At 38.5% G+C, this 12,634-nt stretch overlaps 7 protein-coding genes and 1 non-coding gene across 8 annotated transcripts; 5 read left to right on the top strand and 3 right to left on the bottom strand.

Annotated features, from left to right (window-relative positions):
• The first annotated feature begins 54 nt into the window (after positions 1-54).
• Positions 55-1,799, top strand: Gasu_13490 (uncharacterized protein). Its single transcript, XM_005707848.1, has one exon. It carries the CDS (start codon positions 114-116, stop codon positions 1,740-1,742), a length of 1,629 nt encoding a protein of 542 aa, XP_005707905.1. The 5' UTR covers positions 55-113; the 3' UTR covers positions 1,743-1,799.
• A 32-nt stretch (positions 1,800-1,831) lies between these two features.
• Positions 1,832-3,154, bottom strand: Gasu_13480 (uncharacterized protein). The gene is made up of 2 exons (XM_005707847.1): positions 1,944-3,154; positions 1,832-1,888 (listed from the first exon to the last, which is right to left on the bottom strand). Exons 1-2 carry the CDS (start codon positions 3,036-3,038, stop codon positions 1,865-1,867), a joined length of 1,119 nt encoding a protein of 372 aa, XP_005707904.1. The 5' UTR covers positions 3,039-3,154; the 3' UTR covers positions 1,832-1,864.
• Positions 3,119-3,191, bottom strand: Gasu_nc0012. Its single transcript has one exon. It is a non-coding gene; the product is annotated as a tRNA-Thr (tRNA).
• A 233-nt stretch (positions 3,192-3,424) lies between these two features.
• Gasu_13470 (40S ribosomal protein S14e) lies at positions 3,425-4,058 on the top strand. The gene is made up of 2 exons (XM_005707846.1): positions 3,425-3,515; positions 3,567-4,058. Exons 1-2 carry the CDS (start codon positions 3,513-3,515, stop codon positions 4,014-4,016), a joined length of 453 nt encoding a protein of 150 aa, XP_005707903.1. The 5' UTR covers positions 3,425-3,512; the 3' UTR covers positions 4,017-4,058.
• Positions 4,059-4,094: 36 nt separating this feature from the next.
• Positions 4,095-5,779, top strand: Gasu_13460 (aspartate kinase). The gene has a single exon (XM_005707845.1). It carries the CDS (start codon positions 4,182-4,184, stop codon positions 5,748-5,750), a length of 1,569 nt encoding a protein of 522 aa, XP_005707902.1. The 5' UTR covers positions 4,095-4,181; the 3' UTR covers positions 5,751-5,779.
• A 5-nt stretch (positions 5,780-5,784) lies between these two features.
• Gasu_13450 (transcription initiation factor TFIIH subunit H4) lies at positions 5,785-8,224 on the top strand. The gene is made up of 3 exons (XM_005707844.1): positions 5,785-7,142; positions 7,214-7,431; positions 7,488-8,224. The coding sequence occupies exons 1-3, from the start codon at positions 5,825-5,827 to the stop codon at positions 8,172-8,174; spliced, it is 2,223 nt and encodes a 740-aa protein (XP_005707901.1). The 5' UTR covers positions 5,785-5,824; the 3' UTR covers positions 8,175-8,224.
• A 20-nt stretch (positions 8,225-8,244) lies between these two features.
• On the top strand, positions 8,245-11,799 carry Gasu_13440 (DNA-directed RNA polymerase, mitochondrial). Its single transcript, XM_005707843.1, has 2 exons — positions 8,245-10,355; positions 10,413-11,799. Exons 1-2 carry the CDS (start codon positions 8,277-8,279, stop codon positions 11,709-11,711), a joined length of 3,378 nt encoding a protein of 1,125 aa, XP_005707900.1. The 5' UTR covers positions 8,245-8,276; the 3' UTR covers positions 11,712-11,799.
• A 14-nt stretch (positions 11,800-11,813) lies between these two features.
• On the bottom strand, positions 11,814-12,574 carry Gasu_13430 (uncharacterized protein). The gene is made up of 2 exons (XM_005707842.1): positions 12,080-12,574; positions 11,814-12,030 (listed from the first exon to the last, which is right to left on the bottom strand). The coding sequence occupies exons 1-2, from the start codon at positions 12,485-12,487 to the stop codon at positions 11,845-11,847; spliced, it is 594 nt and encodes a 197-aa protein (XP_005707899.1). The 5' UTR covers positions 12,488-12,574; the 3' UTR covers positions 11,814-11,844.
• Positions 12,575-12,634: the final 60 nt, after the last annotated feature.

Raw genomic sequence — 12,634 nt, 5'->3', positions numbered from 1 at the left:
TTTCTATTAGTTCGAATCTTAAAAGTATTTTGTAAGAATAATAAAGCAAAAGCATTCCAATTCAGTAAACCAAGTTGATGACAAATTTTAGTGGTTCGTTGTTTGGTTGATGCATGTCGGTAGCTGAAACCAGTCAAGTTGAGGCAACACTTGCAGCTCATATAAGTCCAATTACAGAAGAATTGGTTTATGGAAGAGCACTCGTAAGGGCAGTCTCTTTGGAGTTACTATCGTTTGGATTGTACTGTTTCCTTACTCAACTGTGGTTGCCGTCGGTGTTGGGCTTGCCACTTTCAACCCTTCAAGATGGAGAGCCTTTTGCCTCGAGTACAGTTTATACTACGCAAGGACTTGGTTGTCTTGTTTGCCTTGCAGGATTTTTGGCGTTGTCTTATTCAGATTGCTTGGTATTATCTCCAGTTACGGCACGTGGAAACTTGCGTTTAAGATTTTTCCGAGGCATAAAATGTTCTGCTTGTTGGATTCATGCTATCGCATGTTCCTTTGCAGGATTTCTTCTCGTTCCTGCTTTCAGCACTGTTGTATTTTCTAAAAAAGGTCAAATCATTGTAGGAGACAATCTTTTGCGTTTAGGGTTTATAGGAATACTCTTTGGACTGATCTACAGCTTCCAAGTTCAATATGAAAGATTTCTTATATATTTTCCTCATTGTCTATTGCCTTGGGTGCGTCGTTGTAAAGAACGTTTTTATCCAGCTCTGTCTACAACTTTCAAGTCCGTTGGTTATTTTGTCTTTATCCTTTTAGTGTATGCTTTCTATCGACAGTTCATGTGTAAGAATTTGGTTTTCATTTCGGATGGAACAAGTTTGGTTGCTATCGTTATTCTTGTATCGATACTATTTTTCCATTGTTTCATAGGATTAGAAATGTTCAAAGTATTTGCATCCCAAAGAATCGACTTTGAGCCTCCTCAACATCTTCGTCATATTGTAGGCACCAATGAATGGCTAATCCAAGGATTAATTAGCAAAAGGCAACCCATTGTGAACTGGTTGGCATTTTTGGATTTGTATCAAGTAGCTCTTCGGTTTTCGAAACGTTGTCATGCCTTGTTTTTGGATGTTACTGGGGAAACATGGAAAATCGTTTGTATGAGTTGCATAGAATGTATGGATAGTTTAACGAAAGAATTGAATGATGTTTTGAAAACAGATATTCCCGATAGTGGGAAACAGGTAAATGAAGCAACTTCGGATCGTCAGAAATTGGAAGAACTTCGCAGTTTTGGTATGGGCTCTGTGGTAAGGAAGCGCGTAAATGAAGTTAAGAAAGTGCCCATATCAACATACCAAACAAGTCAAGATAGCAAAGTTGCCAAGAAGGATACGAAAAAATCTTCGCTAGAGTTGCCTCTCTTTGGTGCACAACGAAAGATTAGATGGGCTATTCAAGCCATAGCCTTTATAACAGCGGAAAGTCGAGATCACGACAAGTATGGCCAAGCACAAGTTTCATTACCAGTTCTTATTTCTAGTATGTTGCAATGTCACATGGCATTATCTTCTTATTTAAGAGTTAGCCTGGTCCGACGTTGGTCTTCTGAAGAATACAAAAGTGCTTCCGCTATAAAGGATACTCTTGAGTTATCATTGTACAAACTGATTGCTACGTTCCCCGAGTATTTCCAACAGTTACTGAGAAATCCAGTCGCTGGTTGGAGTCAAGAATGTATTGCCAGTTTAGAAGCATTTATGAAAGATAATATCCATTTCAAATGATATATGTGAATAAAACTCATAGAAGACTATGAACTATGCAATGGTTTTTCTCTTTTTAGGATTCAATAATGAGTAGATAGAAGAACAACGAAGCCACTTTTCCCTTTCTTCAAGCAACTCTTCTATCGAAGAAATCTTTTTCTGTTCTTTGAACTCGCTTTGGTTTGGATCAGTCGAGTCATGGATATGCATAGAAAATACCTTTACTATCTCTAGGTTTTGAGAATGATGTTGTTTCGACAAGATATCGTCCACAGGTGAGATATCTACCTCTGAACGAAAAGCAGAAAATGGTTGTGAAAGTTGACGTTCTTGTAAACGTTGTGTAAGATATTCTTTACCATCGGGAAAATGGCTCAAGTTGGTCGAAATGTTTGCGAGATGTTCATATTCCTCTAATTGGTCGATACCATCGTGGGTCCATGATTCGTTTGCAGATTGAACTCTTTGAGTGTCGTCATTTTCATTGGTTTCTTGAATTTCAAAGGATGATGGTGGTGGAGACTCTGGAGAAAAGAATGACTGAGAATTGGGTTGAGCTGTTGCCATCATTGTCACCCATTCATCATCATCCTTGTTCAGTTCATAGCATTCTTGTTTTATCGTTGTGGACGAAACTGGTTTTCCATCATAACATGGTGAGAATGACGGTATACTGTTTTCCACTCCGTTTTCAACTTGGTGAAAGGCCGTTTCCTCCACGAATTTGCCCAGTTTTAAAATATCATTGCAAGTAGCAAACCGTCTCCATCTTCTAGACGACTCGAATGCCTGTTTCCATAAACCAGACAAAAGAAACACTGCTTCTCTTTTGTAGTTACCCACTTCTAACATGACTTTGGAAAACGTTTCTATCAGATGACCAACTGTAGGATCGCGTTCCAAGTCCAAACTATTTTCCAATGGAGCAAATATTTCCCCTTTGTAATAAAACTGATGAATAACTATTTTAGGTTTCCAGTTGTTCTTTAAATGCTCAAGCACCAAGTCAAACTTGCGTAAAATAATCTCACCCAAACGAAGTTGTGCCACACTGACATACTCCGAATCCTGTTCCAAGTGTCGTGCAGCCTCCTCCGTTATGACCGAGCTAACAGTAAAAGACCCGTCTGATATCCATAGTGTATGCGCTTTCAAATCTACTTCTACTACAAACGCATGTTTGCGAGACTGGGTTTGTTTCAGAAGTAGTATGGATGTGTCACCAGCAAAAGTAAAATGCTCTTGAGTAGCAAAATAGTTCAAACTTTCAAGTAAAGGTGAAACAAAAATAGAGCGCAACCAACTCAAACTCATAGCCTTTTGCTATACCACAAAACTTTGAAAACCGCCATCCCTATTTTTTTCTTCACAAGCAATTGTTTCAAAAAAGTATCAGCCACCGATGAGACTCGAACTCATGACCTCCGCATTACTAGTGCGACGCTCTACCAACTAAGCTACGGCGGCATGTCATTAAGAGAAAAATTTTTGCAACTTTATGCAATGATTTTATAAATATTTACGAATTGACTTTTTAATGACATCGTCTCTAGTTCATTTGTTTCATTGCCCTTTTAAAATACCATGCATATTATTCTTCTCTGAAAAAGTTCAGATAAGAGAGTTTTCTTGATTTTTCTGTTTAATGTTCCCGTGAAAGTGTTTCAGGAGAACAAGGCTCTTATGAAGACATCGTCATGCAAGATTTTCCTTGTACATTGAACATCGTTGTTTGGGGGTGTGGATCGAACGCAGCATTGTTTTTGCTCGACGTCGTATTGAACGAAAATGGTTAGTAAAGTTGATATTTGTTTCCTAGTAATCGAACGAAAATGTTGTTAGGCACCTAAAAAGCGTACACAAGAAGCTGCAGAAGAAGTGAAACTTGGTCCGGCACTTCGCGAAGGTGAGCACCTATTTGGTGTTGCTCACATTTATGCTTCTTTCAACGATACGTTCATTCACGTAACAGATCTTTCTGGTCGTGAGACCATTGTACGTAGAACGGGAGGAATGGAAGTAAAAGCAGATCGAGATGAGTCTTCCCCATATGCTGCGATGACTGCTGCACAAAAGGTCGCGGAAAGATGCAAAGAAGTAGGTATTACTGCACTTCACATTAAAGTACGAGCAACCGGAGGCAAGTTGAGTAAAACACCAGGACCTGGTGCTCAGTCTGCGATGAGAGCTTTGGCTCGTTCTGGTTTGAAGATTGGCCGTATTGAAGATGTGACACCCATTCCAACCGATGGAACCAGAAGAAAGGGTGGTAAACGTGGTAGAAGACTATAGAAGTGGATATTTTTGGATCACAATAAAGTTGATTTTCATATAAAAATATATATATATATATATGTATGTTATCTATATTTGTTTTTTGTTGAGATAGAGAAGTCAACTCATTATACGATTGTTGTTGGGAGTAAGATAGATAGATAGATTGTTGGCCGCCAGAAGATGTCAACATATGGTTTCTTAACAACTCATCATCCATTTGAGGTCAAAACACACAAGTTAAAGATGGTTCCAAAACAATCTTTTCTTCAAGTTCCCAAAACTCATTTCCGACGCTGGGCTTGTTCGGTAACACCTAAATCGAATACTCAATCTCCTCTTCGAGAAGTCTTCTCTTCAGAACCAAAGCAACCTTCTTATCAGAAATTGGATCGAGTTGTGTGCAAGTTTGGTGGAAGTTCATTAGCTGATGCAGGAAGATTAAAGGAAGTGGGCAAACTTGTTCGAATGCAACTGGAGAAAACTCAAAGGTATCCCGTAGTTGTCTTATCAGCCATGGGCACGACTACTAACGAGCTGCTTCAAGCTGGAGAATTAGCGTTGAAGGAAGGAATTGTAGATATATCTTCTATTCGAAAAAGAGCTTATCAGGCTTGTGAAGAGTTGCATTTATCGAAGGAAGACCTAGTGGATCCTTTGTTGACTACACTTGATCAACTCCTATTAGGTATCAAATTTATCAAAGAGTTATCGCCTAGAACTAAAGATTATTTGGTTTCTTTTGGTGAACGTCTTTCTGTTCGCATATTTGCTGCATATTTGAGACAATCTGAAGGACTTCCAACGGAGCCTTTTGATGCATTCGATCTAGGCTTTGTTACTAATTCCCATTTTACGAATGCGGACCTTTTAGAAGAGAGTTTTTCACGAATCAGAGACTGTTTTGAGCGCTTGGTACAACAACATACGTTAGCTGTAGTGACTGGTTTCATTGCTAAAGACAAACAAGGGAATATCACCACTTTGGGACGAGGTGGTAGTGATTTGACTGCAGCAGCTTTAGGAGCAGCTTTAGGTTGTAGTGAAGTTCAAGTGTGGAAAGATGTGGATGGTATTCTTTCTACTGATCCTCGAATTGTGTCGGATGCCATTCCTGTGCCATTTGTGACATTTCAAGAAGCTTTTGAAATGGCCTATTTTGGAGCCAAGGTGCTTCATCCTATTGCTATGCAACCAGCTATGAGACACAACATTCCGATTCGAGTAAAGAATTCTTACAATCCTGAGCATCCAGGAACTGTTATTAAGAGTAGAAGAGAACATCCTTCAGAGAATCCAGTAACTGCAATATCTTTGAAACGAAAATGTCATCTAGTAGACATTGAGTCCACCAGAATGTTAGGTGCACATGGTTTTTTGGCTGAACTATTTAAGGTGTTTGGAGAACGGCGTGTTTCCATCGATGTGATTGCGACATCCGAGGTTTCGGTTTCTTTAACTTTGGATCCCAAAGCTTTCGATACAAGAGATAAGGAGGAGTTGGAAGTAGAGTTGAGTAAAATTGCTTCGGTTCAGTTTTCAGGAGAAAAGGCAATCATTTCATTGGTTTCGAATGTTTCTCGTTCTACTGAGATTTTGGCACGTGCTATGCAAGTTTTGTGGAAAGAGAATATTGATGTGGAAATGATATCTCAAGGAGCATCTAAATTTAATATTTCTTTTATTGTGGAAGATACTCATGCGGATGCAGCAGTGAGAGCATTGCATGGAGAATTTTTCCGACATTCATAAAAGAATAACACAATCACACAATTTTCAAAGAACATTGAAAAGAAACAGAAGAATCGCTGGGCATTCTTGTTGTGATGAAAGCAACCAACAGAGGAAGCTTATTAGAATATCTTATGGACTCTGAGTGGGCTGATGAAGTAGAGACACTTTATAAAAGTCCTTATGCTACGAGTTGTATATTTGAAATACTTTCCTCGTTGCAAAAGGCCATTTTAACACGCTTATTATTTATACAAGAAATTGACGCCAGTACTCTATTGAAGTGGTTCCAAAAACAGTCACAGTCACAAATTCAAACTATTGTGAATCACTTGGTAGACTTAAGAATACTTTATAGAAAGCAAGGCTCCAACTCTGTTCAGTTTCAGATGAATCCCAAGTTTCAAAAGAGTTTACAAGATTTGATATTACGTAACGTAGTTTCTCCCTTTGTTAGGAAAGAAGAAACAGATATTGGGGATCATAATACTACAAGTCAGCAGCAATTGTCATATGATGTGACTTTTCTGAGTCAGTATTCACGACACTGTTGGAACAAAATACTGCAGTTTCTTGTGGGTTTGGAACCCTTGGAAAGTGAACCTTCCGTGAGAATCATAGAAGCCTTAGTGGAAAGTGGTTTGATAGAACAAGTTGAAGATGGTTTTCGAATAACTACGGTCGGATTTCAGTTTCTATTAAAGGATACAAGGGAGCAAGTCTGGTTTATTCTTGAGAATATTTTATTCTCCAATGAAACGAATCTAAAGATAGGAACAAAGTTACAAAAAAGAGTTATGAACGAAGAAATGGTTGAGTTTCTATTTGAATTGAGTTTCTGTGCTTCAGGAGTTGCTTATCATTGGAAAACGTTATCTAAAACGCAACAAATTTATATTCCTTATTTGGCTGATTTAGGGTTGATCTATTTACATATTTCATCGTCATTAGAGAAAGACTCTTACTTTTATGTCACTCCACTTGGAGTTACATTGACTCGTTCGATATGTTGGTTGGGAGACAAAAACAACTACCTTTTATTGGAAGACTGGTCAAATGTGGACAACGACTGTCGAATGATTGTGCAGACCAATTTTCGTGTTTATGTATATACCAATTGTACTTTTCAGATTTCGTTGCTTTCCTTATTCATTCAATTCCTATACCGCTTACCCAATATGGCAGTTGGTGTTATTACCAGAGATAGCATTCGAACAGCACTTAATAATGGAATAACTGCACAACAAATGATATCTTATTTACAGAATCATATGCATCCGAATATGAAAGGAAAACTTCCTATAACCATTATAGATCAGATACGGTTATGGGAAGCTCAACGCTTTCGAGTTACGACCAAACATGCTTTACTATTGGACCACTTTGATAATATGACATGCTTTGAGAAAACTTGTAACTTTGCAAAGGAACTTGGAGTACATTTATGGAGTGATTCTCAGAAAGGCATTTTGGTTGTCGATGAGACGGCACAACAAGAATTGGAAAGTTTTATTCAATCTCTTCAACGGAAATGATAGGAGAAAAGATAGACGACTTATTTGAGACGCGCACGTTTTTCTACTTACACAACTTTGAGAGAGCAAAAGAAGAAGCTCTTCAAGTCCAACCCGGTCCTGAACTAGCTCAAGAGAAGCAAGCTTTGTTGGCAAGAATTGAAATAGCACAAGGAAACTATGATGAGGTAACGTTGTTTTTGGTATATTTGTTTTGGCAGCGTTATAATAAGATGGCTCATAGGCTATTCAAAGTTTGGAAGAAGACAACAAAGACGATTCAAAGGTATTAAAGTGGTACGCTATATACTTGAAAGATGCCTCGGAACGTCCCAACATCTTGGAACAAGTAAACGACTTGATAGAAAGTAACCTTAGTGGAGGAAATCAGATAGTAACTGCAAATATTCTTGTTCACGAAGGTCGCTATGAACAAGCACTTGAGTTGTTGCAGCGTCAACCCACTTTAGAAACTGCGGCGTTGGAAGTGGAGATTTTATTGAGAATGAACCGACTAGATTTGGCCAAAATATTAACAGAACGACTCAATCAACTTGAAGGTGACGCAGTGTTAACTCATCTCACAACTGCTTGGGTCTATCTAGCAGAAGGTTCTTATCGTGAGGCAGAATATATATTTGCAGAACTCTCTGAACGTCATGGCTCTTCTGATATGTTATTGAACGGATTAGCCACAGCATATATAGGTGAAGGTAAATATCAAGAGGCAGATAATATTTTGCAAGAGTTGGTAGCTAAGAATCCCAACTATCCACCTGCACTTGTAAACTGCCTAGTAACCAGTTGTCACTTGAGTAAAACTAAAGAACAAATGGACGCATATAGAAGACAACTGAAAAGAGTTAGTCCTGATTGCAAGTGGTTGAAGGAATTGGAAAGTTTTGAGGAACGTTTGAGTTTACTTGCTTGAAAATAAAAAAGCAAACTCACATGGATCTCCATAAAGGATTCGACGTTGTTTCCAATGAGGAACGATGTAAGTATGTCGTCGTTGGTTTAATAAGAATATCCAATGCGAGTATGCTTATGGAAGGAAACTTGTAGCTTTTATAAAATAGATAATATTAAGGCTACTAGTAGTAGTATTATAAGTCGTTGTTTTCAGCAAACGCGTGTAGCCACCTCACACTCATGGGTTACAACTCTGTCAGAGAAGGAAGTGATAGGAGAACCAACTGAGCTTAAAGTAGGTGAAGACTCTAAACTTGTCAGAGATGTGGAAGACAGTTGGTCATCCGTCAACGCTTCGTCGTTGGCCTTCCCTTCTAGAAAGAACGGGACTCAATTAACTAAAAGGCAAAAGGCACCGCACTTGAAAGAAAAGAGCGCCACTGGGCGATTTCTGATTTTCTCAATTTCTTCTTCAAACGATGGAATATATAACTCTCGTAATTATTCTACCGGAAAGCCGGTTTTACAAAAGTTTCACGTAGGAACAGTGTCAGAACAAAGTAGTCTTCGGGAAGTTCTTCACGACGATATGTTTGAAGAAGAAGAGGAAGAAGAGGAAGACCATTTATATGGTCCAGATGCAGACTTAGAACTCCCTTATTTGCAATCAAAGTACTATTCGACTGAAAACTACTTGGCAAACGCTACCATAGTTAATGAGGCCTTGGAGAATCCGTATGAGATATTCGAAGAACAGTGGAATCATACTGTTGAAAGTGGGAACCAACCGGAAGCTGCACTTTCGGATTTATTTCAACTTTCGTTGTTTCGTGAATACCAACTGAATGATTCGTCATCTTTTTCTGTTCGAACGAGACCTTCTGGAGCAGTCGTTCGTGTTAGAAAGAGGCAAGTAGAGGATCCAAAGTATGCAGAAGAATTAAGATTGGAATTTGCTTGCCTTCAAGAGTCATTAGATCGATTTAGAAATTTGTTAGAAACAGCTGTGAAACGTGGAGATATTGGTTGGTTAAGCCCAGCTCAGAGACTTATTTTGAGTTGGTTAAGTCCTTTAGCTTTTGCCATCAAGAGAGAACAACAACGTTTGAAGGTCAAAATATCATTGACCAAAGATGAATCTCACTTACTGAGATTGGAACCTGCCAAACTTGCCCTTATAACGATCCAAGAAACACTTCGTTTGACTGTTCCTAGAAAAGAGGGTTACCCGTATTTAAGTCTGTGTCTTGAAGTAGGAAAGGCAGTTCAAACTCAATGTAACGCAGAAGAACTAGAAAGACTAAGAAAGAAGTTACAATATGAACAAGTGCATCAAGAAACTATGGAAAACAAACAAGTCGATAATACGAATACGACGTTGACAGAGTCTTCAGAATCAAAGGAAAGTTCCAACTCTTTTAGAATTCGATTGCATCAACTGAAAAAGTTATTGAAAAGAAATGAGAATGATAAGAATGGTCATCGTCCTTATATCAATTTATTTGCGTATCGATTGACTGGAAATGCGGCATTTTGGGATAAGTTAACTACTCTTCGAGTAGGTAGTTATTTAGTTGACATGTTATTGAAGAATGCTCCCACCCAACAAGTTTTGGTTCGTACAAAGGCTTCCTCAGATTCTCAGTTTGTTTCTGCATTTTGGCACAAGACTGTAAGAGGTAATGGAAATAAGCTACAAGGTTTGGTTGGATGCAGAGATATTGTTTATGATATACTTTCTCGAGATCTTTCCAACCCTTTTTTGAATCCTCTACCAAGATTGAGGCCTATGGTAGTAGTTCCTAAACCATGGACGGGTCCCAAAACAGGTGGTTATTTAAGAATTCGTTCTGATTTGATGCGATGTGAGCATTCGCATAGAAGTCAATGGAATGCTTTGAGAACAGCCAATTTATCGAAAGTGTATGAAGGACTCAATGCTTTGGGAGCAACTCCTTGGAAAGTGAATACTAAGATACTTGAAGTTGCAGAAGAACTTTGGAGAAGAGGAGGTGGTATAGCCGGTTTAGTGAATAGAGAGAGAATTGATGTTCCAAAGATCAACTTTAATGACTTTCGTTTGCTTCCTCGGAACGAAATGACACAAATACGTGGTGAAATAAGAGAAGCGAAGAAGGCGGTGGCTGAGAGACACGCGTTGACATGTCAAACGGAAATCATTCTTCAGGAAGCAAGAGAGGTAAGTTATTATAAAATATTCTTTTTCAGTTGATTTGATATTGATTCAACCCTTTAGTTTGCTAAATACGATGTTTTTTATTTACCACATAATATGGATTTTCGAGGTCGTGCCTATCCCATTCCTTCTACTTTGCATCATATGTCTTCCGATTTACATCGTGGTTTGCTTATGTTTGCATCACCTGGAAAGCCTTTAGGGGAAAGAGGTGTATATTGGTTAAAGGTTCACATAGCCAATTTGGCTGGACAAGACAAGGCAACTTTTGAAGATAGAGTACGTTGGACGGAGAATCATTCTCTTGAAATCATTCAAGTTGCCCAAGACCCACTTGATCCGAACAACTTGGAATGGTGGAGTACTCGAGAAGATCCATTTCAATTTCTGGCTGCTTGTGTAGAATTTGCAAATGCAGCAAGTCAAGGCAATTCGATGTCCCATTACTGTTCCTCAGTTCCTATTCAAATGGACGGTTCTTGTAATGGATTGCAACATTATGCTGCATTGGCAAGAGATTGTGAAGGTGCATTCAAGGTAAATCTATTACCTTGTGATAAGCCACAAGATGTGTATTCTGCTGTATGTGATCGCGTACGTGTGATGGTAGAGAAGGATGCAGAAAGAGGATTGGAAGAAGCTAAATTGGCATTAAAATGCTTATCAAGAAAAGTTGTGAAGCAAACAGTGATGACTTCCGTATATGGAGTAACTCTTATAGGAGCTCGCTTGCAAATTGAGAACCGTCTTAGAGAAGCAAAGTTGATAGAGAAGGAATGGATATTCAAAGTTAGTTCTTATCTTGCAAGTCGTACTTTGGAAAGTATTGGAAACTTGTTTGAAGTTGCTGATAGGACCATGGAATGGCTTTCAGAATGTGCACAAAAGATAGCTCATACCAAACAAGCTGTTAGTTGGATTACTCCTCTAGGACTTCCCATTTATCAACCTTATAGGAGCAAAGTCAGATTAGATGTGAAGACAGCCATGCAAATAGTTTCTATGCAATTATACGATGAAAGTCTTCCTATAGAAAAGAGGAAACAAATGACGGCTTTTCCTCCCAATTATATTCATTCGTTAGATTCCAGTCATATGTTGATGACTGCTTCAGCTTGTGTGAAGGAAGGAATGTATTTTGCAGCTGTTCATGATTCCTTTTGGACAAGTGCTGCTGATGTCGATCGTATGAATCGGATTCTACGAGAAACTTTTGTTGGGCTTCACTCGAATAATTTATTATGGCAGCTTTATGAATACTTTCGAAGTCGTTATCCTCAAGTAGACTTTCGTCCACCTCCAGAAAGAGGAACTTTAGATATTCAAAGTGTTCTGGATGCGCCTTTCTTTTTTGACTAAAGGCTGTTTGTACAAAACTTGAGATGTATCGAGACTAGGAATATAAAAAGTAGTGAGAATTTTCTATCAGAACTGGAATGCACTTTTGTATTTTTCCACTTATCAAAAATATTTTTCTAGTAGTATGAAGAGTTTACACTTTGGGTGCCAAAATGGCATCAGGTAGCCTTTCAATCGTATAACGATGTTGCTTAATATACATGATAGGCACACCCGGTACTTTTCTAATTCTTCTTTTCAAGTCTTTATCACAAGTTCCCACAATATACACTCGGTTCTGTTGTACTCTCTCTATCAAACAGTCATCAGCGTACGTTCCCTAAGGAATTCTATTCAACTCAAAGGATGGTTCTCAAAAACTGACAAACCTTGTGTGTACATTTCAAACGAAGAAACCTTTTGTCTCTTGCTACTTTTAAAGCAAGTCGATATTTGGTACCCAGTTTTTCAAGTTCGGCCATCACGCAGTCGGTTATACAAGCCACACAAGGCGCATACAAACAATCCATCATAGCCTTTAATATATCCAGTTTGTTGACAACACTAAAGTTGATAAAGTTGGTGTCCATCAAAATATGAAAAGGTGGACCGAGTGAAAGGTTGTATGAGAAAAACAGGTTTGTAGGAACAGGCAGATTTCGAAGTTTTTCTTCGTCTTTTGTTTGATGAACGATGGGAGCAGCATCTTGCTTACTCCATAGTTTGATTTTCAGTCTTTGGTCTTTTGGGTTGAGTTTACGTCGAACTTGAGCAAACTTGCGCTTCATTTTGCCCATCTCTCTCTCTTTTCTTGGCAATCAAATAAGACGACGGAGAATCATTATTGGTAAATAAATAGATAGTCACTCAACAATCACAATTCAGTTTACAAGGACCAGGAACAATATCATTCAAAAGCATCCTAACATAGCCATAATATTATG

This window comes from Galdieria sulphuraria, assembly GCF_000341285.1.
Source record: "Galdieria sulphuraria unplaced genomic scaffold scaf_8, whole genome shotgun sequence".
Lineage (NCBI taxonomy): Eukaryota > Rhodophyta > Bangiophyceae > Galdieriales > Galdieriaceae > Galdieria > Galdieria sulphuraria.
This window is presented reverse-complemented; position numbering and strand designations above follow the sequence as displayed.